The 25,946-nt window shown below is 40.0% G+C and overlaps 1 protein-coding gene across 9 annotated transcripts in view; it reads right to left on the bottom strand.

Moving 5' to 3' along the window:
* Positions 1-13,242: 13,242 nt before the first annotated feature.
* The window catches only part of KLF3 (KLF transcription factor 3), a 35,510-nt gene continuing 22,806 nt past the window's right edge, over positions 13,243-25,946 (bottom strand). For 8 of the 9 annotated variants that reach the window (XM_059887538.1, XM_024993244.2, XM_005207873.5 and 5 more), the window contains 3 exons: positions 25,561-25,711; positions 20,003-20,163; positions 13,243-17,215 (listed from right to left, as the gene is read on the bottom strand). In XM_059887538.1, the coding sequence (XP_059743521.1) occupies positions 17,034-17,215; positions 20,003-20,163; positions 25,561-25,711 (494 nt within the window). In that variant the 3' untranslated portion in view covers positions 13,243-17,033. The remainder of the gene's footprint in view (positions 17,216-20,002; positions 20,164-25,560; positions 25,712-25,946) is intronic. The other variant, NM_001205978.1, reaches the window with a different exon arrangement.

Below are 25,946 nucleotides of genomic sequence, written 5' to 3'. Positions count from 1 at the left end.
TTTTTGAAAATGAATAAATGAAAAGGGTCAAAAAGAGAGTAAAAGGAGAAGCAGGTTTGTGGCAGAAAGTCAGTGATAGCAATTTGAAGAAGCTGGTCCTGGTCACCATTTTTTGAAAAACCAGGAGACTTTAAAAGATGATAAATGGCTCATTGGTTGCTGGGACCAGCCCCAGGGTGATTTTATTTTTTTTCATTTAAGATGAGATAATGAGGGCTCAGGGGGTTCTTTCTGTCCTCTCCCCACTCCCTTCTCCTCGCTGACTTCACCCCACCCCACTTGGCTTACAAAGACACCACTTCCCTTTCCACTCTTGAGAGGCCTTTGAGTCTGTATTCTCTAACCAGGTCTGCAGCTGAACAGGATTGTTAGCCAGGTTTGCAGCCCTATAGAGTCCCAGGTGGATTTGCTAAGAAGCCAAGGAAGTTTCCAGGGCTTCACTAGCATGGGCTCTTCCAAGTCCTGGGGGAATTGTGATGGGGGGGAAGTGGCACCAGTGTCCTGGTCCCTCAACATTTGCTCTTGTGATATTTGCAGAAGTATAATGCTTCAACTGAGGTTGGTCAAGATGGCTGTCTTCTTCCTTTGTGACTTCGACTTAGGTTATAGGATAAGAGCATCTTTGGATACTTTGGGGATTTGCTGAAAGGACTACTAACTGAGGAATTTCATTTTGGGGGGCTTAAAAGAATGTAATTTCTGGTTTCTTTCCTTCTTCTTTTTTTTTTTTTGTTACTTTTGTGCTGCGTTGTTGTCAATGTGGGAATAACATCCAGGAATATTTTTCTCACCCACAGGGCTGGCTCAACCTGGTGGCTACATGCAGCTGCAGGGCCAGAGGTTGTAGAGCAATAAGAGAAGATCCTTCAGCATCTGGCCCAGATGTGCCAGTGGAAGAGAAGTGAGGTTTGAAATGTACAGGGTCAGAAGCTAACCCAGGGGAAATGCTCCCAGGCATCAGGTGTGCAGAATCCCAGGGACAGGACTCAGTTCTCCTCAATACATGATCCAAACAAAAGTTCTTTCCTGTCAAGAATCTACTCAATAATGCAACGAGTATCATTCTAAGTGAGGCATAACATGCCTTTTCTTTTTGATGGTATCACATGAAATAGATGTTTTTCAGAATTTTTGTATTTATAGGGCACAAACCTGTAACATTCTTACAAAAGCATGTATATTTGTGTGTGAAGTCATACATACATCCAATGATTAATAATAAACATCTAATTTTAATCAACCATACCAGAGGAAAGACTGACTTGTCTTTCTGTTCTCACTCTATAAAAAGTTATGAAATTATTATCATAGAAAAAAGCTATGCAGCCAAAAACAATGTAGAAAAGCAAGCATTGCTGAAATGGTCAAGAGAGTTTGTGAAGAGACGGTATGATATTGTTAGAGATTTTGTAATGTTTAACATACCTATGAGCCTTTGAAGTTTACTGAGATTTCTTTTATCATTTGATATAAATGTTCACAATCATAACTGATTTCATATTTTAAAATTTTGTATTTGTGTTCATAGTTTTATGTTTTTTTAAGCCTCTCCCCTCTCAAATATATGTATCTCTACAAAACTGTATCTACTTGAGTCAATTACACTGCATTTCTGAGACTTATTTTCCATATGGCTGCCAGCCCATCCCTCTCTCCCCACCCCTTCCAATAAGGTTGTATTTCTCCCTGACTTTTTTGTCATTCTCACTTGCCAAGATAATCTCTTATTTAATCCCAGCCAACGTGTCTTCCCATGTCTTAAATTCTTGTAAAATCAGCAGCAAAGATCTTTGCAATGCCTGGCAGGCAAAATACTTGTAGGCATATTAAATTTGGTCTAATTAAAAGCTCAAATGCAACCAATTGTTTCACTCCATGTTTTATTAGGGAAGGGAAGCCTTTAAAAGAAATGAGCCAGACGATTCTTCTCATTTCGAACACTCAGTTCAACTATTTCCTTACTGTTATTTGTAGTAAAAAGAAAGCTCTGATTAGGAAGGTTCAATGCTTCTGCTGATTGAAAAAAATATGTACGGTAAACCTAGTCTTGGTGGCACGATCTTACGTGAGTCTTGGAGGTGGTGCTGGGGAGGGAGCTAATGACTGGTCCATGAGTTGCTAGACTAAACATTTGACGAACGTTTTTAAGTCTAATTTTTTCTTGCATCGAATTGAGTACTCATGTTTAGACTAGTGCTCTGAGCTGAAGTGTAAGTTGTCTTTCTTTCTTTTCCCCCCTTTTCTCCCTTACTTTCTACTGTCATTCTTCTCCATCCAATATACATACTTTAAGTCATGACTTTAAATATGTCTATATTCATATAAAACATGTCATTTTGTTTTGCGTGCATACGTGCATCTATTTATATGGATGGCATGCGTGAGTGCCGATTTACTTCAGTCGTGTCTGACTCTGTGCAATCCTATGGGTTGTAGCCTGCCAGGCTCCTCTTTCCATGGGATTCTCCAGACAAGACCACTGGAGTAGGCTGCCATGCGCCCCTCCAGGGGATCTTCCTGCCCCCAGTGATTGACCCTGCATCTTTTATATCTCCTGCATTAGCAGGCAAGTTCTTTACCACTAGTGCCACCTGGGAAGCCCCATATGGATGGCATGCAATATTAATATTGTTTCCTACTTTTCTCACTCAACACCGATTTTGAAGTCTACAATAATGGTTTATATGTTTTTGGTACAGTTTTTATATAGATACTAGAAGTATCTGTTTTGTTAACTACTGCTAACTTTGTTGAAAGAAATGAATTTTGGTACCATGAAATCCACTAAAATTTTGCCATATGGTTTATATATTTCCAGTCTCGTTCATAAAATCTCTCCCTACCTGAAGCTCACAATGATGGTCTCCTACACTTTCCTGTTAGCATTTAGCTTTTTTCTTTTATATCAGACATTTGTTTTTGTATATAAGTAGAAAATCTAGCTTATTTTTCTCTGACTAGTGTTCCTGTTTTTTCTAATCATTTTATAAATAGCTTTTCACCTCTTGAGAGGTCCATGGTGGCCTAGTGGTTATTCCAGGTTTTCACAGCTGTGGCCTAGGTACAATCCCTGGTCAGGGAATTGAGATCCCACAAGACATGTGAAATGGCCAAAACAAACAGAAACAAAAAAACCCAAACCTTTTAATGGGTGTTATTATCTTTCTTATGTGTGATGTTATCTTTCTTATGTATCAGGTGCATGGGTCCAATGGTGAATTCTAATGGGAACCCAAAGCAGCCTTCATATACATATATGCATATACATATATATTCCTAATGTTTATAAGTAAGTCTCCTACATATAAACCTTCAAGTTGCCAGCTTTCAAAGATGAGCATGGGTGTTCGCATGTCCAATCACGTGAGTCAGCTCCTGCGACTGGCGTGCATCGTCACGTGTGTGCATCCTCTACAAGCGTTGTGCTTTGTGTCCTTGGGGTAGCTTACTAATGAAGACCTTCTGGAATTGGAGGTCCACACGAAGGATGAAGAGCGGCAAGAGGAAGAAGAGTAACTGGGGAACCAAAGAGATTCATGATGCAGGAAATGGCAAGGGGATTTTCTTGACTTGAGGAGGCATTATTAGTTTTTGTAGAGAAGGAAATGGCAACCCACTCCAGTATTCTTGCCTGGAAAATCCCATGGACAGAGGAGCCTGGCAGGCTATAGTCCATGGGGTCGCAAAGAGTCGGACACGACTGAGCAACTTCACTTTCACTTACTAGTTTTTGAGGCACAAGACCCAAACCCAGACCTGTACATGAGGGTTGCAGCAGCCATGTAGAATGCAGCCCAGGGCTACTGTGTTATCTATGATGAGAAAGAAAGAGCTACTAGGCAGACATCACTGGATCGTTTTTTCAAGAGGGTAGATAGACTTGAATCCAGCAAGGAACCAGGAACCATCAATGTCAGGCGTGAGTGAAACTGCAGTTTGCCCCCTCCATCTCTTATTACTGACGATCCTTCAGCTCTACCATCGGCCACCCCCCCTCCCTCCTCCAGTGAGTAACTCTTCTTGCCTGTGCAAGCCTCTGTATGTCAGCTGTTGTACTGTACGACTGTACTTTTTAAGGTACTGTACTGTATGATTAAGCATGTTTTCTTTATTTTCGTATTTGTTTTTAACCTATTATTTGTGTGAAAAGTATTATAAATTAATTACAGTATAATACTATATGTGTGCTAAGTCACTATACAGTCAGTTGTGTTTGTTGGGTAACTGTGCTAACTTTGTTGGATTTATGAACAAATTGGACTTATAAATGTGCTCTTGGAATGGAACTTGTTTGTGTGTAGAAGACTCACACTGTATATTAATAGCATATATATATATATATATATATATATAATGGCTCCAGGAATCCTTCAGTAACATTAGGCTTGTCTTGCTCCTTAAAGGAGATTTTCCACTATGGAAAATACAAACCAATATCAAGAATCTTAAACACAGGGACTTCTCCGGTGGTCCAATGGTTAAGACTTTGCCTTCCAATGCACGGGGTGGGGATTCAATCCCTGGTGGGGGAGCTAAACCCATATACCTTGCCGCCAAAAAACCAAAACATAAAATAGAAGCAATATTGTAATAAATTCAATAAACCACCCCCCCCACCCACCCACACACACACAAAAGAGTTGTGAGCACAGATCTCTTGACTTTTTGTGGGTTTACACCTACTAGTACCCAAGGGCATGTCCACGTCTTCTACATATTTAAAAGGAAGGTAACAATGTTCATCCCGAGAGCCTCCACTCACCCGTCAGATGGGCCTGATGGTGCATGCATTACATTATGTGGCTTACCCTGTCTTTGTGCCAAAATTTAGGGAACCCATTTAAAGCAAACAGAAAGAAATTCATAACTTTAACAATACATTGAAAAAATAAACAAACAAGGGAAGTTGAAAACAAATGTTAGGCAATTTTCTCAGAAGTTAAAAAATAGCAACAGTGCAAACCCAACAAGAAGGAAGGAAGTAACAAAGAGACTAATGGGATCAGATACTAACCAAAGTAACACAAGCACCCCAGAAGATTAATTAGCTAAACATATTTGGCTGTTTGAAAAATTGGAATGATAGATTTCTGGCAAGGTTGATCAAGGAAAGAAAAAACAGACAGAAATACATAAAAAGTAGGGTTATGGAGATGAAAATGACTGTGAAATACTACCATGATGAACTGTTTCAATAAATATGATAACTTAGATGAAGCAGATATGTTTTTGGGAAAGTAAGAAAGGCAAAAATTGGTGGAAGAACAGATAATTTAAATAGTGTAATGATTATTTGGTTATTTAATGACTATTGAAAACAAAGACCTCCACTGTCCAGGATTTGGCCTGGGTAGGTTCTCAGAGGAATTTTCCCAAACTTTCAAGAATCTCTATCTTCTATAAGTTGTTTCAGAAAATTGTAAAAGAGGGAAAGCTGCCAAAGTCAGTGAAGGGTCTAAATATACAAACAGATGATGACCAGATCATATAGAAAAATAGAACTCTGACCCAAAATGGGCAATAATTGGCCCAGGAAACTAGTCCATAATCTATGGTAACCAGCTTAGGAAGCTAACTGACTATCTCCAAGTCAGACTTGTAGAAAGTTAGACCACTGTCTCCAGCAAACAGTCCAGGAAACCAAAAATAACTTTTGCAATCATCAGCCCTGAATAGCCAGGACTTGATTAATAACTAACAGCTTCTCTAATTTTTGTCCCTATTTCTAATTTAGGACCATCAGGAGAAAGCCAAATGTGTACCCCTAACCCATCACACAGAAGGGCCCACTAGTTAGCCCTCCTACAGCCTCCCCGTGTCAACGACCTCCAGGCAGGGCAAACCTTCAGCCTTTCATCTTTTTCACTAAGGCTTTCCCCCTCTTCTGCCTGCCTTTGAGTCTTTTCCCAAATGCAAGTGATGGTGGCTGACTCTCTTGCTTCAGCAAGCTCTGGATAATAACCCTGTCTATTCTCATCTGGTTGGTCTTTGTTTATTTCTACACAGTTTAGGAAGTAAATGAAACCTTAAGCAATTATAGGATCATTTCACTTATTGTCACAGATATAAAATCTTAAACACATTTTACATTTCATTAAAATATGCATATTTGTATATCTTGTGCATAAGCAGGATTTACATGAGAAATGTAAGAATGGTTTCACATTAAAGAAATTTATCACTGTACATTACCATGTTAATCATCTAAAGGAGAAAATCCGTAAGGGTATCTGAGTAGATGAAGGAAGAACATTTGTTGAAGTTTAACACCTATTTACATAAAAAATGTTCAGAAAACCAGAAGAAGAAAGGAGCCTCTGTGCCTAGATAAAGGCAAGTATACTAAAAATCCTACAACAGAAATCATGCTTATTGAACAAATTTTTATATATTTCCTTGAAGATAACAATAAATAGGATGCCACAGGGTACCACTATTACCTACCATGATATTGCAAAATTTAGCCAACATTGTAAGAGGAGAAAAGCATATGAGCTATGAGGATTGAAGGAGAAAACTAATAGTTATTACTGAAGTTATTATAATTATCTTTACTAAAAAAACAATTCAGTAGTACTTCAGAAAAGGAAGAGAACTAGTAAGAAAATTCACCTTGTTTTCCAGATATAAGATCATTTTTATAAAACCAATGATGTTCCTCTAGGACAGAAACTAAAAAATATAACAGAAATAAAGAGGGATGAGTAGGCCTACTCCAAATATTTGTGGCATCTGGGACAAGAATACAAAATGAAGACACATCAAATATTTAAATATCTAAAATTAAAAATCAAAGCTAGAACATCCCTGGTGGTCCAGTGGTTAAGAATCCTCCTGCAATTCAGGGGATGCAGATTCAATTCCTGGTGAGGGAGCGAAGATCCCACATGCTGAGGAGCAACTAAGCCTGCATGCCACAACTCCTGAAGTCCACGCACGCCAGAGTGCATGTGTCACAACTGGACAGCTTGGGTGCCACAACTATTGAGCCTACGCTCCACAATTAGACTCTCCGCACCACAACAAAAGATTCCACCTGAAGATCTTCTACGTTGAAGATCTGGTGTGCCATAACTAAGACCCGATGCAGACAAATGAATAAATATTAAAAAAGCAAAGCTATTTAAATTTAGTTAATATAAGACAGGAGTACATTTAACGATATCTACCAGCAGGCTCACCATTTGCTTGTCTCACTACATCACGGTCTGAAAGTGGAGACAGAGGACCAATGTTTCTTTCTGCCATCAGGCCAATGGCACATAGCTGGGTTTAGGCTCCTGGGAAATACACTCCAAGACAGAGATTTGCATGTAGGTGGTTTAATGGGGGAACAAAACCTCTAATAGAGAGTGGGCCCTGCATGAGAGTGTGGGAAACAGGACTGGGCAGATGGGCAGGTGGAGAAGTTTCATTTAATTTTTAGAAATTACACGAACTATTATTAAATGTTTTCACCAGGAAAACCATTTACAATTCTAGTATTTATTATTTATCTGGTTGCCAATGTAAAAATTCTGTAATATGTCTCATCCATGTTACATCTAACCCTGGGTTTTTTGTTTTGTTTTGTTGGTTTTTCCCCTTTCATTTCAGCAGTTTGATTATGATGTGTCTGGATGGGGATTTCTTTGGGTTTATTGTTTTTCAAATTTAATCAGCTACTAGAATCGGGAGTTTGCTTTTTTTTTTTTTCCTTTCTGTCTTGCAACAAACTGGGGAGCTTTTACACTAAAAAGAAACCTGGGTTTGATCCCTGGGTTGGGAAGATCCTTGAAGAAGGGAATGGCAACCCATTCTGTATTCTTGCCTGGAGAATTCCATGGACAGAGGAACCTGGTGGGCTACAGCCCAGGGGGTTGCAAAGACACGATTGAGTGGCTGACATGCACATGTTAAATTTTCTCTATCCTCTGTGATCTCTGTAATTGAGCTTATCCAGTGAATATTTTTATTTTGGATATTGTATTTCTCAGTTCTAAATTTCCATTTGATTTTTTTTTTTTTTATATCTTCTATTTCTTTGCTGAGATTTTCTAGTGTTCTGTTTGTTTCCAGAATGTTCTAATTGCTTTTTTGAGAATTTTAATGAAACTTCCTTAAAAATCTTCATCAGACAATTCCAACACTTCCATCTTTGGGCATTAGTATCTGTTGATTTCTTTTCTCACACAAGATGAGAATGTCCTGGCTTTTACTATACCAAGTAATTTTGAACTGTATTTTAGAAATTCTGTGTATTATGTTATGAGACTCTTGTTCCTCTTTAAATCTTCTATTTTAGCAAGCAGTCAACCCATTTAGATTTAGAACACACATCCTGGCCCACTTTTGTGGGCTGTGGTTTGAATGTTAATTTAACTTTTAAACTTTTGCAGTACTATTCTGGTCTGCCCCACTGTGTACTACTGAGAGGCCAGTCTGAAACCTGGGTGGTATTCCACACTGTGGTTCAGTTTGCAAAGCTTTTGATGTGTTGATTCAGGTCAGTTTAATGCTTGAGCCACTCAGAGATGAGCCTGGGACTTAGATTAAAAGGTCTTTCTTTTACTCCCTCCTTTCCATAATCCTTTCCTGACTCTCTAGCTGGGAGGGGAAGGGGATGTTGCCTCTTTGCTGCTTAGTGCTGGGTGAATACTGTTAACAGGGCAATACCCCACCTCTCAGCACCGTGCTTGGTGGGAGAAGTGCTGCTTCTGTGTGTTTATTTAATGCAGAGCAGGGAGCATCGACAGAACTCCTCCCCACTGTCTCTCAGGAAGGGAAGGGGAGCCACTTCTTTGCTTGACCTTCATTTTGTGCAGAGTGGGGATGGTGACAGTGGGCAGCCGGGTGGTGTGGGGGGGTGTTGCACCACTTTTGGTATTTGCCTGGATTAGGTCTGTTAGTGTAAAAAATGTTCCATCCTGTAGTCATCCTCTTGGTCTTTTGTTAAGAAAGAGTTGTTTTCTGTTTTGTTTTGTTTTTTTTTGGTTTGTACCTGATGGTGCTTCCAGGTCATGGGTGGCTCTAGGTCCCAGGATATATGACAGGATATTAAACAAATAAAAAAACTACTCAAGAAACTGACTGCTGGATTGTTCCTTAAGTCCTAAGTTCTCCAGTTGGTTTACCATCTTCTCATCACCTTTTAGAGTCTACTTATAGTTGCTTTTATGTTTTACTCTAGAGTTCTTGGTTGTAATTAGCAGGAGGAATAGAGTGGAATGCATTTATTCATATCTGACCTGAACCAGAGGCTCCTTTCTCAGGGCTTTGATTAATTCCATTGTCTGTAAATATACTTATTTTATATTCTTTCTGACAATTCCACCATATGACTTTCTTCTGTTGTACTGTTTGCAGTGACTGCTGACTCTTGCTTGTAGTGGTTGTTCGTTTGACTTATGGACTTAAATAAGTAGGGCTTTCTCTGTGTCACAGGTTAAGGGTATGTTCTTCTAAAAGTGTTTTGCATTTTGCACTTACTCATGTCCATGGATTGATGTAGAAGATCTTGGTTTCAGCTGCTGTAATCAAAATTGTGTGATATTGGTGAAAGGATGGACACATAGATTAATGAAATACAAAATCCAGAGATTGACCCATGCATATAGATAATTGATTTTTTGACAAATATGCAAAGGCAATTTAATGAAGAAAAAATGGTCTTAAAAAAAATAATGCTGGAACAATTGGACATGTATATTAAAATTTTGATCTTGACTCATACATTATATACATAAATTAATCCCAAATGGATCATAGACCTAAATGTAAAACCTGAAACTATAAAACCTCTAGAAGAAAAAAGAAAAAAAACTTTGTAATCTTGGGTTAGGCAAAGATTTTTTGCTGCTAAGTCGCTTCAGTTGTGTCCGACTCTGTGTGACCCCATAGATGGCAGCCCACCAGGCTCCCCCGTTCCTGGGATTCTCCAGGTAAGAACACTGGAGTGGGTTGCCATCTCCTTCTCCAATGCATGAAAGTGAAAAGTGAAAGTGAAGTCGCTCAGTCGTGTCCGACTCCTAGCGACCCTATGGACTGCAGCCTACCAGGCTCCTCCGTCCATGGGATTTGCCAGGCAAGGGTACTGACGTGGGTTACCATTGCCTTCTCTGAAAGATTTTTTAGGACATAAAAAAAAATATAGATAACCCATAAAATAAAAAAATCGATCAACTAAGCTTCATCAGTACTGAACACATCACTATTCAAAAGATACTGTTAAGAGAATGGAAAGACATGCCACAAGCTGGGAGAAAATATTAGCAAACGGTCTTCAAAGGTCCTCAATGGCCTCCTCTACCACACAGAGTTCTTTAGAAGCCAAGTCCTTGGGCTGATGAAGTTCCTGAGTGTGACAATCAACTTTATGTCACCTTGACTGGGTTGTAGTTGTCGTTGTTCAGTTGCTCAGCCACGTCTGACTCTTTGCAACCCCATGGACTGCAGCATGCCAGGCTTCTCTGTCCTTCACTATCTCTCGGAGTTTGCTCAAACTCATGTGCACTGAGTCGATACTATCCAACCATCTCATCCTCTGTTGCCCCCTTTTCCTCCTGCCCTCAATCTTTCCCAGCATCAGGGTCTTTACCTGACTGGGCTGTAGAGTGCTTGGATTAAACAGTGTTTCTGGGTGTGTCTGTGAGAATGTTTTTTTATGAGATTAGCATTTGAATCTGTGCACTCAGTAAAGCAGATTTTTCCCCTAATTTGGGTGGGCATCATCCAATCGGGGGCTTGCAGCAAACTAAGAGGTTTAAAGAGAAGTTTGCTTCTTTTGCTTCCTGTCTTCACGAGCTGTGACATTGGTCTTCTCCTGCCCCCAGACTGGGATTTTCACCTTTGACTACACTGGTTATGAGGCTTTTGGACTAGAATTAATCATTGGTTTCCCTGGGTCTCTAGCTTGTAAATGGCAGATCATGGGACTTCTCAGCCTCCAATTTAACACTGACAATCTCTTTATATCTACACTTAACATTTCTATATGTCCTATTGTTTCTGTTTCTCCAGAGAACCATGACTAATACACTGAGTCTTGAGAAGGAAGAAACACTGGATATGTTTAATGTGAAAGAGAGATACAGTCTAGGAACCTGCAGATCCAGTTTCTGTCTTCTAGATCACTCAGGATACCTACAGGGAATGCAAAACCAGAACAAAACAAACAGAACTCAAAGCAATAAGTATGTCTAGATTTGGTGAGAACTTATTCCCCACAAGAAAGGAATAAGCTTAAAAAGAATTCTAATGATGCATGCATCATTTTAACTTGGGGATCACACTCTGCATATGCAGTCTCATTCAGCCACCAGGTCTGTTATTGGCTCAGATAATAGGAAGTGGTAACAGGTTCAGTTTATATATCTTAAAATAAATGTCAAACCTAAAGGAAATCAACCCTGAATATTCATTAGAAGGACTGATGCTGAAGTTGAAGCTCCAATACCTTTGGCCACTTGATGCAAAGAGCCAACTCATTGGAAAAGATGCTGATTCTGGGAAAGACTGAGGGCAGAAGAGGGCGATAGAGGATTAGATTGTTGGATGGCATCACTGAGTCAATGGACAAGAGTTTGAGCAAACTCCGGGAGACAGTGGACAGGGAAGCCTTGTGTGCAGCAGCAATCCATGGGTCATACAGTCAGACATGACTGAGACAATGAACAACAAGAAAATAAATGTACCCTTGAAAGGCAATTTATTGTTTTGTGTGTACACACAGGTCACTCTGGTCTGTTCGTTCAACTCAGACACCTATGCATGCCTGCTCAGCAGCTTTAGTTGTGTCCGACTCTTTGAGATCCTTTGACGGTAGCCCACCAAGCTCCTCTGTGGGATAATACTGTACAAGGCAAGAATACTGGAATGGGTTGTCATTTACTTATCCAGGGGATCTTCCCAACCCAGGGATCAAACCCGCATCTCCTGCATCTCTTGCATTGCAGGCGGATTCTTTACCCATTGAGCCACCTAGTCGGCATTTTCACTACCGTCTGAACCCATCCTTCCCTTAACAGAGCCACTTCTTTCCTTGAAGGCATACTAGACTTGATAACTTGCCCCTAGCCAGGCTCCTAATCTCTTCCTCAACCTTACAGCATATAAAATATTGGGCAATGGTTGTATATTTGGTGTGTGTGTTAAACATCTTAATTTGTTCAACCATTCCTCAAAGAATTTAGTTTCTCATAAAACCTGTATTTGTCATCATTCTGATCACTCACTCAGGCAGATTTCCTTAGATGACTAGGTCGCATTTTCAACTCAGCAGGTAGTACCTTCTATCCCATATGTAGTGGAGGACTGCAACCAATCATTTGGACTAATTCAAGGTGACATCCCATTAGAATGCAATAGTCACATAAAATACTTTTAGAGCTTGCAGTCAACTATCACAATATAAAAGCAGAGAAGTTCCCTGGAGAACGCTGATGGAGAGTACTCGAAGGCTGAATTCAGCCTCTCCCCATCTTCCTTCCCCCATCCAATCCATGAAGTTGCATCTTGTGACCAGCACCAGTCGGACATTATTTTGTGTTCTGCTAAGATGAAGTCTGCTGGAGGAAGCTGTTGAGAGAGCTAAAAAGCCAGCTTCAATTACATTTAGGGGTTCTGAGAGGTTTTGTCTTAGAAACTCTAAATGTGAAGGACACAGCAGTGTCCACAGACATGGCTTATTGAAGGTTTAAAGAAATCATGTTTATCCAGATATAATTTCTGACTCCCCACTGTCCAAGTTATGAATTTTGATCTTTTATTAAAAAATTTAAAGTTATTACACACATGAAACTGAAAATTCTTTTTGGAGGTAGGTAGGGTCATAATAGGGAGAAGGAAATGGCAACCCACTCCAATATTCTTGCCTGGAGAATCCCTGGGACAGAGGAGCCTGGTGGGCTGCCATCTATGGGGTTGCACAGAGTCAGACAAGACTAAAGCGACTTTGCAGCAGCAGCAGGATCATAATAAAATATTCCAAGAATGCACTAGGTGAGGTTCATACTGGCTTGTCTCCAAGTTTATGGTTTGTACTTAGAAAATTTCTTATCAGAAGACCAGGGACACAGCTTTAAGGTTGAGTTAACTCATATAGTGTATCCCCCAGTTAGAGCTGCTTTTCTTTCCCTCCATTAATGACTGCCTATTAAAAGATGATTTACTTTGAAATTTGTAACTAAGGGTCTCTTTCAGGTTACTTTGCTAGTAAGTTTTGTTCCTAGTGATCACTGTATATATAGTAATCACATGATCACATTTAATATTCTGATGGTTTTATTAACAAGTATATAATACATATATTGCATACTGTATATAGTATATGAGGACTGTACAGTACAAATTTATGTTCACAGTTTGACATGACAAAATGTCATTACTGAATTCCCATTGGACTACAGAGTAGAAACAGAGAAGGAACATTAAACATTCACATCTTTAGTAAGAAAGATTACCAAAATGTTTCAGTATTTGCAAGTATACTAATGCATGCTAAAAACCTTTACCCATTCAGTCTTATTAGCTTATAAAATATATTACACTTTATTAAAAATTTCTGCATAGTTTATACAAGTATTAAAGTACTGTAAATGTAATAATCCTGCTATATTTGCAGGTATGGTTTAAGAGATGCTAAGCAGAAAGATTATTTTGACCCTCTAACACTAAGTACATAACAGCAAAAAAAAAAGTGCTAGTATTTGTAAAACATAATATTGTTGTAGCCCTCGTTTAATGCATGTAAAATGGCTTTGTAAATGTATTATTTAAGTGAATTTGCAATCATTTAGAAATTGTTAACCTTGACCAAGAAGAGAATAAAGACCACTCTGAGCAACTTCATGCATGACAGTGATTCCTTCAAGATGACTGTGTATTTTCAAACCAACCAAATTATTTTAAAACCTTAGACCTTTGAGATTGTCTTTTAAACAATCTAATCAGGAATGATGTGCAGATATACAGTATCAGCAATATAGTTTTTCAAATTCCACATTAGTGCAACACTGAATAGTGCAGATGGGTGTTTAATAAAATATACACATACATATAGAGTTCCCCTGTAAATCTGTTCCAAGGCTCTGGAAACTTCTGGTATTTAGCCATTTCCTTAGTTGAACATAGCTATGCTGCTAACACATTCTCCAAACCAGGTGATTTAGAATGTTAATGCCCATTTATGACATAGGTTCACATTTTAGAACTCTAAAATTATGATGGTTGCAGATTTAATTTTTCTGACTTCTGCCCCAGGAGGACACTTGGATAATCATCAAAGAAATTCTATAACCAACAGAATTTATACAACACCAACTTCATGTTTACAAATCATTCTCATCAATTTAAAATATTAAAAATTAAAATCACCATTGATAGTAACATGGCATATCATTAAAACCACATGTTCAAGGGTACCTTATCTTGTCTTGGAGGTCTTCCACAATAACAGCTAAAAATTACTAAGATACTAAATTTCTCAACTATCATATTAAAATACAAATATATATAAAAAAGGAAAATTTGGTTAACAGCCAATTGGTAACTGAAGTATAAAGGCAAGCATGGGAACAGAAAAAAGCTTCCTGGGTTGCTTTACTTTCAGAGTTGAAGTGTATCCTTGTTATGAAGTGTATCTTTGTTACCATATCTAATCAGTTGAATACTAATGTAATAAGTCTTTGCAGGGTCCTGCTTGCTTTTTTGAAAAAAATTTAAATATGCTATAGCAAACACGAATTAAATTTCATGAGAACCCATGAAGCTTTCTATCAGCTGGACTTTGACTCAAAGCTAATTATGCAAAGATCAACTTTCTACCCTTTTTTGACTCTTTTCCCATCCTCAAGATGGGTTAGAACATGCACAAACTGGTTAGCTCATTTAAAAAAAAAAAAAATGTTCTTTGCACTCCAACTTTATTCTTCGGTGTGTTGTGGAAGAACCATTTCAAACTATCGACACTTTGGCATGAATGTGACTAAGCATCTACAATATAGACAATACCTACTTTTCCAAGAGCCATTTTTCAAAAGAAATCCCTCAATTCACGTCATAGTTGCAAAAAAAAAAAAAAGCCTCATAAGGATGGTTTAATATTCTAAACAAATTTTGCAGTGCTTAAGAAAAAAATAAAGAAAATAAAACCAAGTGCCACATAACAAATTACTCTGCATTTCTCAACTACATCTCCTTTCAGTTGGATCTGAGGGCTGATAAGCGGGATCTCTTAGGTGCGCAGTCCCTACAACTCACTTTTATTAACATGGCGCCATCAAAGTAAGCTCCCCACACGATCGCAGGCCTCCAGAATCACTCATGCACTGGTGTTTTAAAAACAACTGAACAGTATATTCCTCCCAGTTACGGTTGCGTTGGATCCTGAGTTGTGGCTGGGATGAATCTTCAGGATTCCGTCCTTCTCTCTGCTCCTCCTTCCTTTATCGAGGGATGAATGCGCATTTACTTACATGCTCCCACACTAGACCACCGTCGCCCACTTTCTTCAAATTTAGGACCAATGGCATTTCTATGCGTAGATTATTTTTATTGGCATTTACACTATAGTGCTCAAAAGCCTGCTTTTGAAAAACTTCCCCTAAAATAATGGTGCTATTAATCTTCAACATAAACACGAGTCATTTTCAGTTTGTTCTTTCCTGATGGGATATTTGATAATGACAGGAAATCGCCAGCTCTGACAGTAAACATTTGGGAATTTGAGCTACATTTATGAATCCCTGAACTGTGGTTTTCCAGATTTTTCAGAAATCAAGAAAGGTATGTGTGCTTCACAACTATTTATATTTACAAATAGTGTCACTCAGGTCTTAGATCGAAGGAATCTATTAAAGCATTAGCAGACGCTTATTTATGATATGTATTTTGAACACAGATGACAGCCAATAGGCACTTTGCAGCTCAAACAGAAAAGTTTCCATATGAAGGTTCCATGATTAATTGGATAGGGGAATACAATTACCACTCAAAGTTTTCCTGTTTGCAAAAAAGCTATTAAATAGGTGGGATAAAAGAAGGCCATTCATATCCTTACCCAAAAGATTTTTTTTACCATTTCTGGGCAGATATTTTTGTGGCATTCCTATGATCAACGCTTGGTGATCCACATTAAGGACATTGTAGAAACGGAGACAGGTGCATGGAGAAGTCCTTTGCAATAGGATTCTGCACAGCTGAACATGCAGAGAGACTGAAACTCTGAATGCTCTGCCCAGCTACAAAATGATGAAGTCTCACCAGAAAGCCCTTGCCCAGCAGGAATAGATGGCTTCCTCCTCTGCCCACCCTGCTCTGCTTCTGTTCCATGCCTCTTTGCTCCAACTCCATGCTAGGCAAATAGAGCATCCATCCCCTCAACTGACAGACATCACCCACCTAAATCAGCAGCTCTGGCTCCCTTCCCAGTGGTGGCAAAGACCTCCCAAGTAGCTGCAGGCACAAAGGAGGTTAAAGGATGTACATTTAGATGAAGTGACAAATTCAAGTTGACAAGCCAGATACGTGAAGGACAATGGAAGAGCTGACTGTACTAGCCAGACAGCTGGCTGCAAGTCTAGGTATCTGTGAAAGCTGATGCCATTCTTTTTGCTGTGGAGCACCAAACATGATCACAGGGCACATAGGTCTGGATGTCTCTGGCAAGGACTAGCAGGCTGGATACTGTACGTCTAATACATTTACTTTGATGTTCTCTTGAGGAATACATGGAGAAACCGACAATTGGTTATGTTAGTTTACATGTTCCCTTGTTTTCATTACATTAAACGTATCTCTAAGAAGGGTTTGCTTAGCATCCCCAGAAAAAAAAAAAGTGTTCACATTCTTTAGGTCTGACCCGTGGTAAGGAGAGGAGGGAGGATTAGAGGATATTTACTACTGACCATATGGAAGTTTGAATGATATAAATTCAGATTCAGACCAGCTGAATCGAAATTAAAATGTACATGTAAAAAATGAGTTAGCTGATGGGAAGGAGGATAGAGAGAGAGCTGGAGGGTGGGGGGCCACGCTGAGGCGGGCGGCGGAGGTGTTCACACGAGCATGTGGCGCTTCCTGTGCAGAGCAAGGTGGTCGGAGCGGGAGAAGCTGCGGTCACAGTCTGGACACTGGAAAGGTTTGATTCCAGTGTGTTTCCGGAAATGTCTTGTGAGTTCATCAGACCGAGCAAATTTCCATGTGCATCCTTCCCACGTACATTTGTAGGGTTTTTCTCCTGCAGAGAGGTGGGGGAAAGGAGCTTATTTTTTTTTCTAATAACAAAAGGATATTAACAATTAAAGACAGCAAATATTTTTGAGGTAAAGCTCTTGACAGTGGGAAGGGAGTTTGGGGGAGGAATGCATATGCGTATATGTAAGGCTCAGCACCTTTGCTGTCCATCTGAAACTATTACAACACTCTCAATAGGCTTTGAGCTTAGTCACTCAGTTGTGTCTGACTCTTTGTGACCCCATGGACCATAGCCCACTAAGCTCCTCTGTTCTTGGGATTCTCCAGGTAAGAATACTGGAGTGGGTAATCATTCCTTCTCCTGGGGATCTTCTCAACCCAGGGATTGAACTCGGGTCTTCTGCATTGCAGACAGATTCTTTACCATCTGAGCCACCAGGGAAGCCCATGTTAACAGGCCGTACTCCAATATAAAATAAGAAGTTAAGAAAAATAGCTCTTGACAAACATTATTTCCAAGATATGATCAAACATTTGTTCCTCAATAATAGTGCCGTATGAATGAACCACTAGGGGACATACAAGAAAAAGAAACTGTCTTAATATGTAATTGGCTTTCTGATCCCCAAAAGGGGGGAAGAGTGGATTTTTAAGAGTTCTTAAAGCATATTGCCTGGAGAATCCCAGGGACGGCGGAGCCTGGTGGGCTGCCATCTATGGGGTCGCAGAGTCGGACACGACTGAAGCAACTTAGCAACAGCAGCAGCAGCAAAGCATATTTATGGCACTGAAACCCACTCTAAGGGGCTACTAAATAATTTTGGGTTTGCCCTCAATATTAGCGACAAACTTGTTCTTAATACACAGTGATCTGTATTTGCCAACCTTCAAGTTGTAAACCTATTTAGGAATTTAGCTACATGAAGCATTATCCATTCAATGAGAAGCCCAAATTCAAAGTCTGTGGGATTTTCTTATTCAATAGTTTTCTAAAAATGTAAAGTCCCTTAGTCCCTATGAACTGAAATATTTGTCAGGGATTTCAACATTTTGCTTTTTGATTAGACAACACCACCAATGCCTAAGTATAATGCTTTAATGAAAACAGAGTAATTTCTCCCCACCCTGTCAGGGGATGTCAGGTTTCTGCAACTCTCTCCTGGGCGAGGATAATTCACAGGTGAGAAAAAGAAGACCCTTGTTGGGGAGTCACAGGCTTAGTTGGTAAAGAATCTGCCTGCAATGTGGGAGACCTGGGTTTGATCCCTGGGTCGAGAAGATGCCCTGGAGAAGGGAACGGCTACCTACCTACTCCAGTATTCTGGCCTGGAGAATTCCATGGACTGTATGGTCCATGGGGTTGCAAAGAGTTGGACAACTAACTGAGTGCCTTTCACTTACTTATTTACTTACTTGTGGGGAAGTCACAAGGACAGTCAGTATGAAGGTCTTTATTAATAAAAAGGTAGCTAACAGCACTTTTACCTGTTTAAACTAGTAATAATGGGTAATGGGCATCACAGATTCATTTCCATTTACTGTCTCCTCAGTTTTCCAGAAACCTTAAAGGACTGCCATTCCTTAGAATTTCGATGATACTCAGAATTTATCCTACCTACTTTATTGCACAGAATATACATGTAAGAGATAATTTTTCCTACATCTAAATTGTTATCCAAATACCGAGTGTCTTTTTAATCTTATGCTGGCATGTGGTAACATCCACCTCTCAGGTCCCATTCATGCCCCTGGAGAGGCATTCCCGAATCTTTGGGTGATCCCCTAACCGCAAGGTTGCTGCCCTCAGCTCTCTCCACAGTAACACTATGAAGAAACCGAAGGACAGTTGTGTGCAGGATGGATTCCTCTGCCTCCTCTGCAGGATGTACTAAAAAACTTCACTTCCACTCTGCCAGACACTTTAGTTCCTTTCCTCTTCCGAATCCCAGATTGTTCTCTTTGTAAATATTTCTAACCAGAATGACTCACAAGGCTCCAAAACCCCTACATTCTGTGTTAAGGAAATGTACAGAGAGGCAGATGACTATTATGCTAGATTTTCACATCGAAGACTTTAGGTCATGTCAGATGAGGCCTCCCATAAACATTAATCACCACTGCTAACTGCGATTAATCAGGTTTGTTTAAAATAGTTTTGTATGAATTCCTTAAGATGTTTTGTTCATGAGCCCAGGGGACAACTTTGTTTTCTTCACCTATTTAACAGTTTTTATAAGATCTGCCTCGCCTGCTCTACATTCAACACCTGGCAAGCTGGAAAATACCCTAGAACAAATATGGCAGACAATGGCATACAAGCTCCCTCACTTTTAGAAGATGATAATTACCAATATTTCTTTACTTTTCTTCCCTTCAATGACTTCCATTTCCATTTGAATTCCATTTCTATTAACTGTTGCATTTACTTGTTCTGCATGAAGAACTATTCTTTAACATACAACATTTATTAAATGACAGCCTACATGAAGGCCACATCTTTGATAACACAGGCCCATGGTTAAGGGCACTTTCCCCTCTGCTCCCAGTGGAACCGTCATGCCCTTCTCTCCCTCTTACTACAGAGACCAGAGAACTGCACGTGGTTGTGAGAGACCTTGTTATGCAGATAACCCTGACTATGTTCTATTATAAAAACACATCATCATCAGAAACATCATTCTTCACAACTGACGAGAGACAGCTGTAGCTGACTATGGTAACTTTCAAGATGCCTGAAAAAATTTCTCTGTAGTAATCTCTCAAAGATGGAACATTTAACACTCCATTCCAGTACTTCTTAAGAAGGTAAATGAAGCGAGTCTCTTAATACCTGTATGTGTTCTTCTGTGTGCTTTCAAGTGAGAGCTTTTAGTGTACACTTTGTTGCATCCGTCATAATCACATCTGTGTATTCTCCGCTTCCTTTGCGTGTCTGGGGATTCCACAGGTAAAGGTCTCTTCCCGGGCTGCACGATGACTGAAGGGTGATTCCTAGGAAAGCCAATGTCAAATGCAAAATGGTGAGGTGCAAGATCCTTGTCTTCAGGCTACCAAAAGCATTAACAACACTGGGCAGAAACAAACAAACAAAAAACCCAACAAAATAAACAGAAAGAAATTAGCTGATCAACCCAAGAAGCACTGCTATATTCATTCAACAAACATGGAGTGAGCACCTACCATGAGCCAGGCACTGTGCTTGGCACCGGGACACAAAGATGAATAAAAACAGGGTTCCTGCCCTGGAGGAGCTCACACTCTAGGGGGAGACAGACATGTAGATAAGTAATGACAGTAAGAAGGGTTAGGTGCTATGCTAGAGGGAGGTGTGGAGTGCTGGGAGGGTCTTTCCCTCAATAGAAATTTGCTTTGCAGAATTTGGTGGTCGGAGGCTAAACACTGTACTGTGTCTTCTCACAGGCCGCTCTGGTTTCTGTTTACTGTTCTTTCGGGGAAAACATAAGAGGTCAAACTCCTAAGTCTCAGGCAACCACACTGTAGGATGTATCTATTTTATCCTCTATGTAACTGGCATTTAGTTTGAGTCTCTTAAAGAGACTTACATTTGATTTTGATCTTCAAAAAACAAAAAAAAAAGTTGGCATGCTGTCTTAACAAACTCAGACCTTTACTGTCACTGGTATTCCTCCTTGGGAGAGAACTTGAGGCAGGGCTAGTGGTCAGGCGAGGGAGCACCTCACCCAGAACCCAGGTGCAGCTCCAGGGCCCTCAGCAGATGCCTGCCATCCTCCCCACCTTCCTGCCTCCTCTCCCACACCCGCCTTTTCCTGTGCCTTCATACCTTTCCAGGGTGGGGGGAGGGGTTTGAAATAAAATCCTGTTAAACATCATTACTATGAACTTCCTCTTTTTCAGAAAGGAAGTTGGTGGAGAGAAATGGCAGATGAGGAAGAGCCAGAAAAAATTTGTAGTTTTCTCAGGCTTCTCCTGCTGATTGATGTAAGTAATTAACAAGTTCTAATCCATCCATTCGCTTCCCTAATTACTAATTACTTGATACATTACAAGCTTATGTAGTTGGGTCTCTAACTGGGACAAAAGACAAAGTGTGAATCTAAACTTCTTAAAATGTTATACAAGAACATAGGGGGCGGGTAGGGGGGAAAGACTGGTGGAAAGGAAAATAAATACTTAGTTCCTGAAATAAAACTTATTTATCTTGGTAAAAATATATTAATAAATACATCTCTTATCAACAACTTTTTCAGGCACCCAAAGAAGTGACTAGGAAGAGAATAAAAAGGTTCATTTTATCTCGAGTGACCTTACTTATTTCTCAATTATTAGCAAAGAAAACTGTGTTTCTTTTTTTTTTTTTTAAACTGTCAGTTTTGAGTATCACTTAGTACTCTTGCCTGGAAAATCCCATGGACAGAGGAGCCTGGAAGGCTGCAGTCCGTGGGGTCGCTGAGGGTCGGACACAACTGAGCGACTTCACTTCACTTTCACTTTACCTTCCTATCCTGATGCTTAGAGGGATGATAGGGAAGAATGAAGTTTAGCCAGTTTAGATACATGGAAAAGTGAACATGAACTAGTAGGGGGTTGGGGGTGGGGTTGGGAACAAGGACTTCAGTTACATAAATGTATAAGTAACAGAAAATAGATAAGTGAAGAGATTTATGGACAGTTTTTTTATATATAAAAGCCCATTATTAAGATCCTTCAATAAAAAAAAAAGTTTATCAGTTTACTTTAAAATTTCAACTTTAATGTCATGACTCAAAATTTTCATCTTAAGAGAACTTTAGGAAATAAAGTGCTGAAGGAAAAAAATGAACAGTTAAACGTATCTTATGTGCTTCTGAGACACTGGGAGAGAATCCCAGATGAGTTCAGAAGTCTCTCCCAGTTATTAGATTTTAAAGGTTGGGAATCAAATAGTTTCTGGGTAGTAATTATGATCACTGCTTCAGTTACTTTGTAAAAATGTCAGGCTCAAAAAAGGTACCCTAAAAGGTAGACCCCAGGCAAGGTAGTTACACTCTCCGTGCCTCAGTTTCCTCTCTGTAAAATGGGTGTATTAATTGGATCTCAGAAGGCTGCTGTGAGTGATGCACACAAAGCACTTAACATTTGGTGCAGATGAAAAATCTGCTCAACGGTAGCTGTTGATATTTCAAGGTTCAGAAATCCACTTGCAAACTTCGTCCTTACAGTTGTCTAGTCTTGAGGAATTTTGGGGGGGATGTCCTAACACCAGATCATGAATCTCTACTCTAGGGTCCAGAGATGCTGGCAGCATCGGAAGTCAGTAATACTCTTGAGAGGGGTCAGCAGTCCATCTTCAAAGGGCGAGACATTGGTATAGGTTGAGGCTCAGGATCTTGGGATTTCATTCATCCTTGCTCTCTTCACGGCTTATTTTTAAGGAGGTTGTTTTGAGATCTTTATAAGTAGGAAGTTAGAATACCTAGTAAATACCAGAGACCTGGTCATTGTTTTGAATTAAGCTGATCCCTCTTTTTAATTTTTCCGCTGTTTATTAATGGCTGCACTGGGTCTTCACAGGCTTTCTCCAGTCATAGGAGAATGAGGGCTGCTCTCTAGTTGGGGTGCAAGAGCTTCTCATTGAGGTGGCTTTTCTTATTTTGGAGCACGGGCTCTAGGGTTCGTGGGCTCAGTAGTTATGGCCCACAGGCTTAGTTGCCATGAAGCATGTGGAATCTTCCTGGACCAGGGATCGAACCTGTGTCCCCTGCATTGGCAGGCAGATTCTTAACCACTGGACCATCGGGGAAGTCCAAGCTCATTCGTGTGAAGTTTGCTACAATTTCATGCACACAACTCAATGGGGAAACCTGATCTTCAAGATTTTGTTCTAAATACACTTTCATACATGTAAATAAATAACAAAAGGAATCCAAGTGACTTTATAAATATTTCTAAAGCTACAACTTTATGATTAAGCAAAATGGATTTCAAAGCTGTAGTCCTCCCCTGAAAAGGAATGGCTTCCTAAGGCAAATATTGGGGCTGCCTCATTGAAATGGTACCAGGCATTTGGTTTCCAGTGATTCTTTCCTGGCTAGCTGGTTTCCTATGTGGGCTGCTACTGGGCATACTCCAAGACATTACTTAATCACATCTGTGAGAGAATTACTTAAAGAGTACATGTTCCAGTTGTGGCTACTCTGTTCAATTTTCTGAGAGACAAAATGCATTCTTAGATCAGCATTAGAAGAAGGACATTACTTATTAATCATTAAAAGCCATTTAACTTGAGATCATCAAAAGAATATTACTTAAAAAAGAGATGCTTTCTTTTCAGCAGCATTCAGAGCACAGAATATTGCCTTCAAATATTCTTCTTCAGAAATGTGTTACATTGTAATTCATAATAACTTAGACTTTGGAATAACCCCTTATAGTCAATGGACCCCTCCCTTTGTGAGCAGCTGGCTTTAGAGCATCTTTTTTATCATCTGTTCATGAACAATTACAAGTGCTAAGCCATGTTACCAGTTACCTTGCAGAGACATACCTCATTCTAAAAAAGAGGCAATTCAGCCGTGTCCATTTTGGTTTGTTGTTGTTTAGTCACTAAATTGTGTCTGACTCTTTGCGACCCCATAAATTGTAGCCCACTAGGCTCTTCTGTCCATGGGATTTTCAGGCAAGAGAAGTGGGTTGCTATTTCCTCCTCCAAGGGATCTTCCTGACCCAGGGATCCAACCCATGTCTCCTACATTGCAGGTGGATTCTTTACCACTGAGCCACCAGGGAAGCCCCCCATTTTGGTTGGTCTGTTTTTCCTTCCACTCAAGTACAGAAGCAGATGCAACTGGCTAGATATGATCTAAAACTGGCAGGAAGAGCACACATCTGGAACCAGGAGATCAGCCCAGGTGCCCTCTGCTGTTGTTAATGGTGTGATTACAGGAGACTCACTATGTCTTGGCTCATCAGTTCTCTAGTTGCTCTGACTCTCACATGCTTGTTTTGGGAAAATGAAATAACTCCTTTGAAAACACTTGGAAAAGCTCCTTTTTTTAAAAAAATTTTGTGGGAAAGGAGTGCTATGCAATTGTGAAGGGTAACAATGAAAAGACCATCAGACAGTCTCCCTACTGGTGCAGCTGGGGCAGGAGATTCATTTTCTTCTTCTCATGTATCAGAGCGTGGATGAACTTCACCCCCCCACCCCACCCCCGCAAAAAAAAGAAAAAAAACTGATTTGGTTCAAATGATAATTAACCCATGAGCTATTACGAATGCACCTACTTGGGTTGAATGTAGATACAAGCAGAATTTATTTGAAGTTTCAGAAAACAGCTGTTCTAAAACCAGAGAATTCATATTCTGTTACAGAATTTGTTATATAAGGGAGAGAGGAATGCAGAAGATAAAGTAGAAAGGGGGGCAGAAAAGCTGGAGAAAAAGTGATATGGGGAGGAAAGTGACTTCCTCTGTACTAGGCAGCTGGTCCTTAAACCCGATGTTGAAAGGACCATAACATAAGAAAAATTAATTATAACCAATAACGTAAATAAAGAGAGAGCAGGGGCAAAGGACTAAGTGGCTAGGCCAAGGTCACACATATGGCAGAGAGCAGAGCTGGGATCAAAGATGTTGGGCCCGAAGATGATGTCTGTACCTACTGCAAGCTCAGCCCCCAGTGTAAACCCTGGGAGAAGTCAAGGATAGTGCAAACCACAATAATGACGTTATATAGCCCGTGTGTGACGCCCTCATATGACAGCAAGTTAAACCACTGTTCAGGTGCCCGGATACTGATGGATATACAGTGTAAACTTTCTACTGGATGGCATTCTAAAGCAGATTGAACATTCTAGGGCACACACAATGAAAAAGACTGGAGAAGGAGTTCTTTCAAAGCCAAGCTTCTCTGAGCAACATTGTCAACTTTCTGTTGCCATAGGACTGGTTTTGGAGAATCTTTCCTGGGCTTTGTGGTTGGCCTGAAATTTTTGATCAAAGCCATACCCCATCACAGAAACACTGTGCTTTATAAGAACTGACAATAGGAAGGACAGTGATCCCATAAAGAGTTTTCAGGATCCAACCTTAAGTGGGATATCTAGAACACCAAATTCAATCCACATTGGGATAAAGATGATGGGAGGACTATATACACATAGTCTGGAAGGACAGAAAAAAACAGGATAAAAACGATTTAAGGGGTAAAGTGGCAAAATGAAGGGTGACCGATTCACTGAAAAGTGACACAAGGAGTATAACAGAGCACATTGATCTGGAGAGATTCCATCTGGCCCAGGGGCTGCCCCAAACGACCAGGCGGTCCTAGCAATCCACACCACATCCCTCGTCGGAAGCTCGGGCTTCCATTCCAGTTCTGAGATGCACGCTGCTATGCAACTGCCGGGTAGACCTCAGTATACTTACTCTTGCAACAATGCTTGCGGGGGGGACACTGAGTTCATTAAAGGGGGTGACATTTCTTCGGGATAATAATCTGTCCTCTGTGGTTCGATCCCAGGTTCTATTTTAATTTTTTTCTGCAATATAGGCTTCTCATATGATTCAATTACAGGTACTAAAAAATAAAAATAGAAAAGTTACTCTATGTACACTTTACCAATGTCAGCCTTTAAAAGTTTATCCCACAGCTTCTAGCTACCACACTCATGTGTGAGTATCTACCTTTGGCAAAATGACAGCAGAAATGAACCTGGGGCTGGAATTCTTACTTTGTTAGCAAACACTATGTAGGAAGTTGGACTTTTAAGACATGGCCCCCAGGGGATTTCTTCCTTTTGACTTTTGGTTAT

This window comes from Bos taurus, chromosome 6, assembly GCF_002263795.3.
Source record: "Bos taurus isolate L1 Dominette 01449 registration number 42190680 breed Hereford chromosome 6, ARS-UCD2.0, whole genome shotgun sequence".
Taxonomy (NCBI): domain Eukaryota; kingdom Metazoa; phylum Chordata; class Mammalia; order Artiodactyla; family Bovidae; genus Bos; species Bos taurus.
The sequence above is the reverse complement of the archived record's forward strand: the minus strand, read 5'-3'. Positions and strand labels throughout refer to the sequence as shown.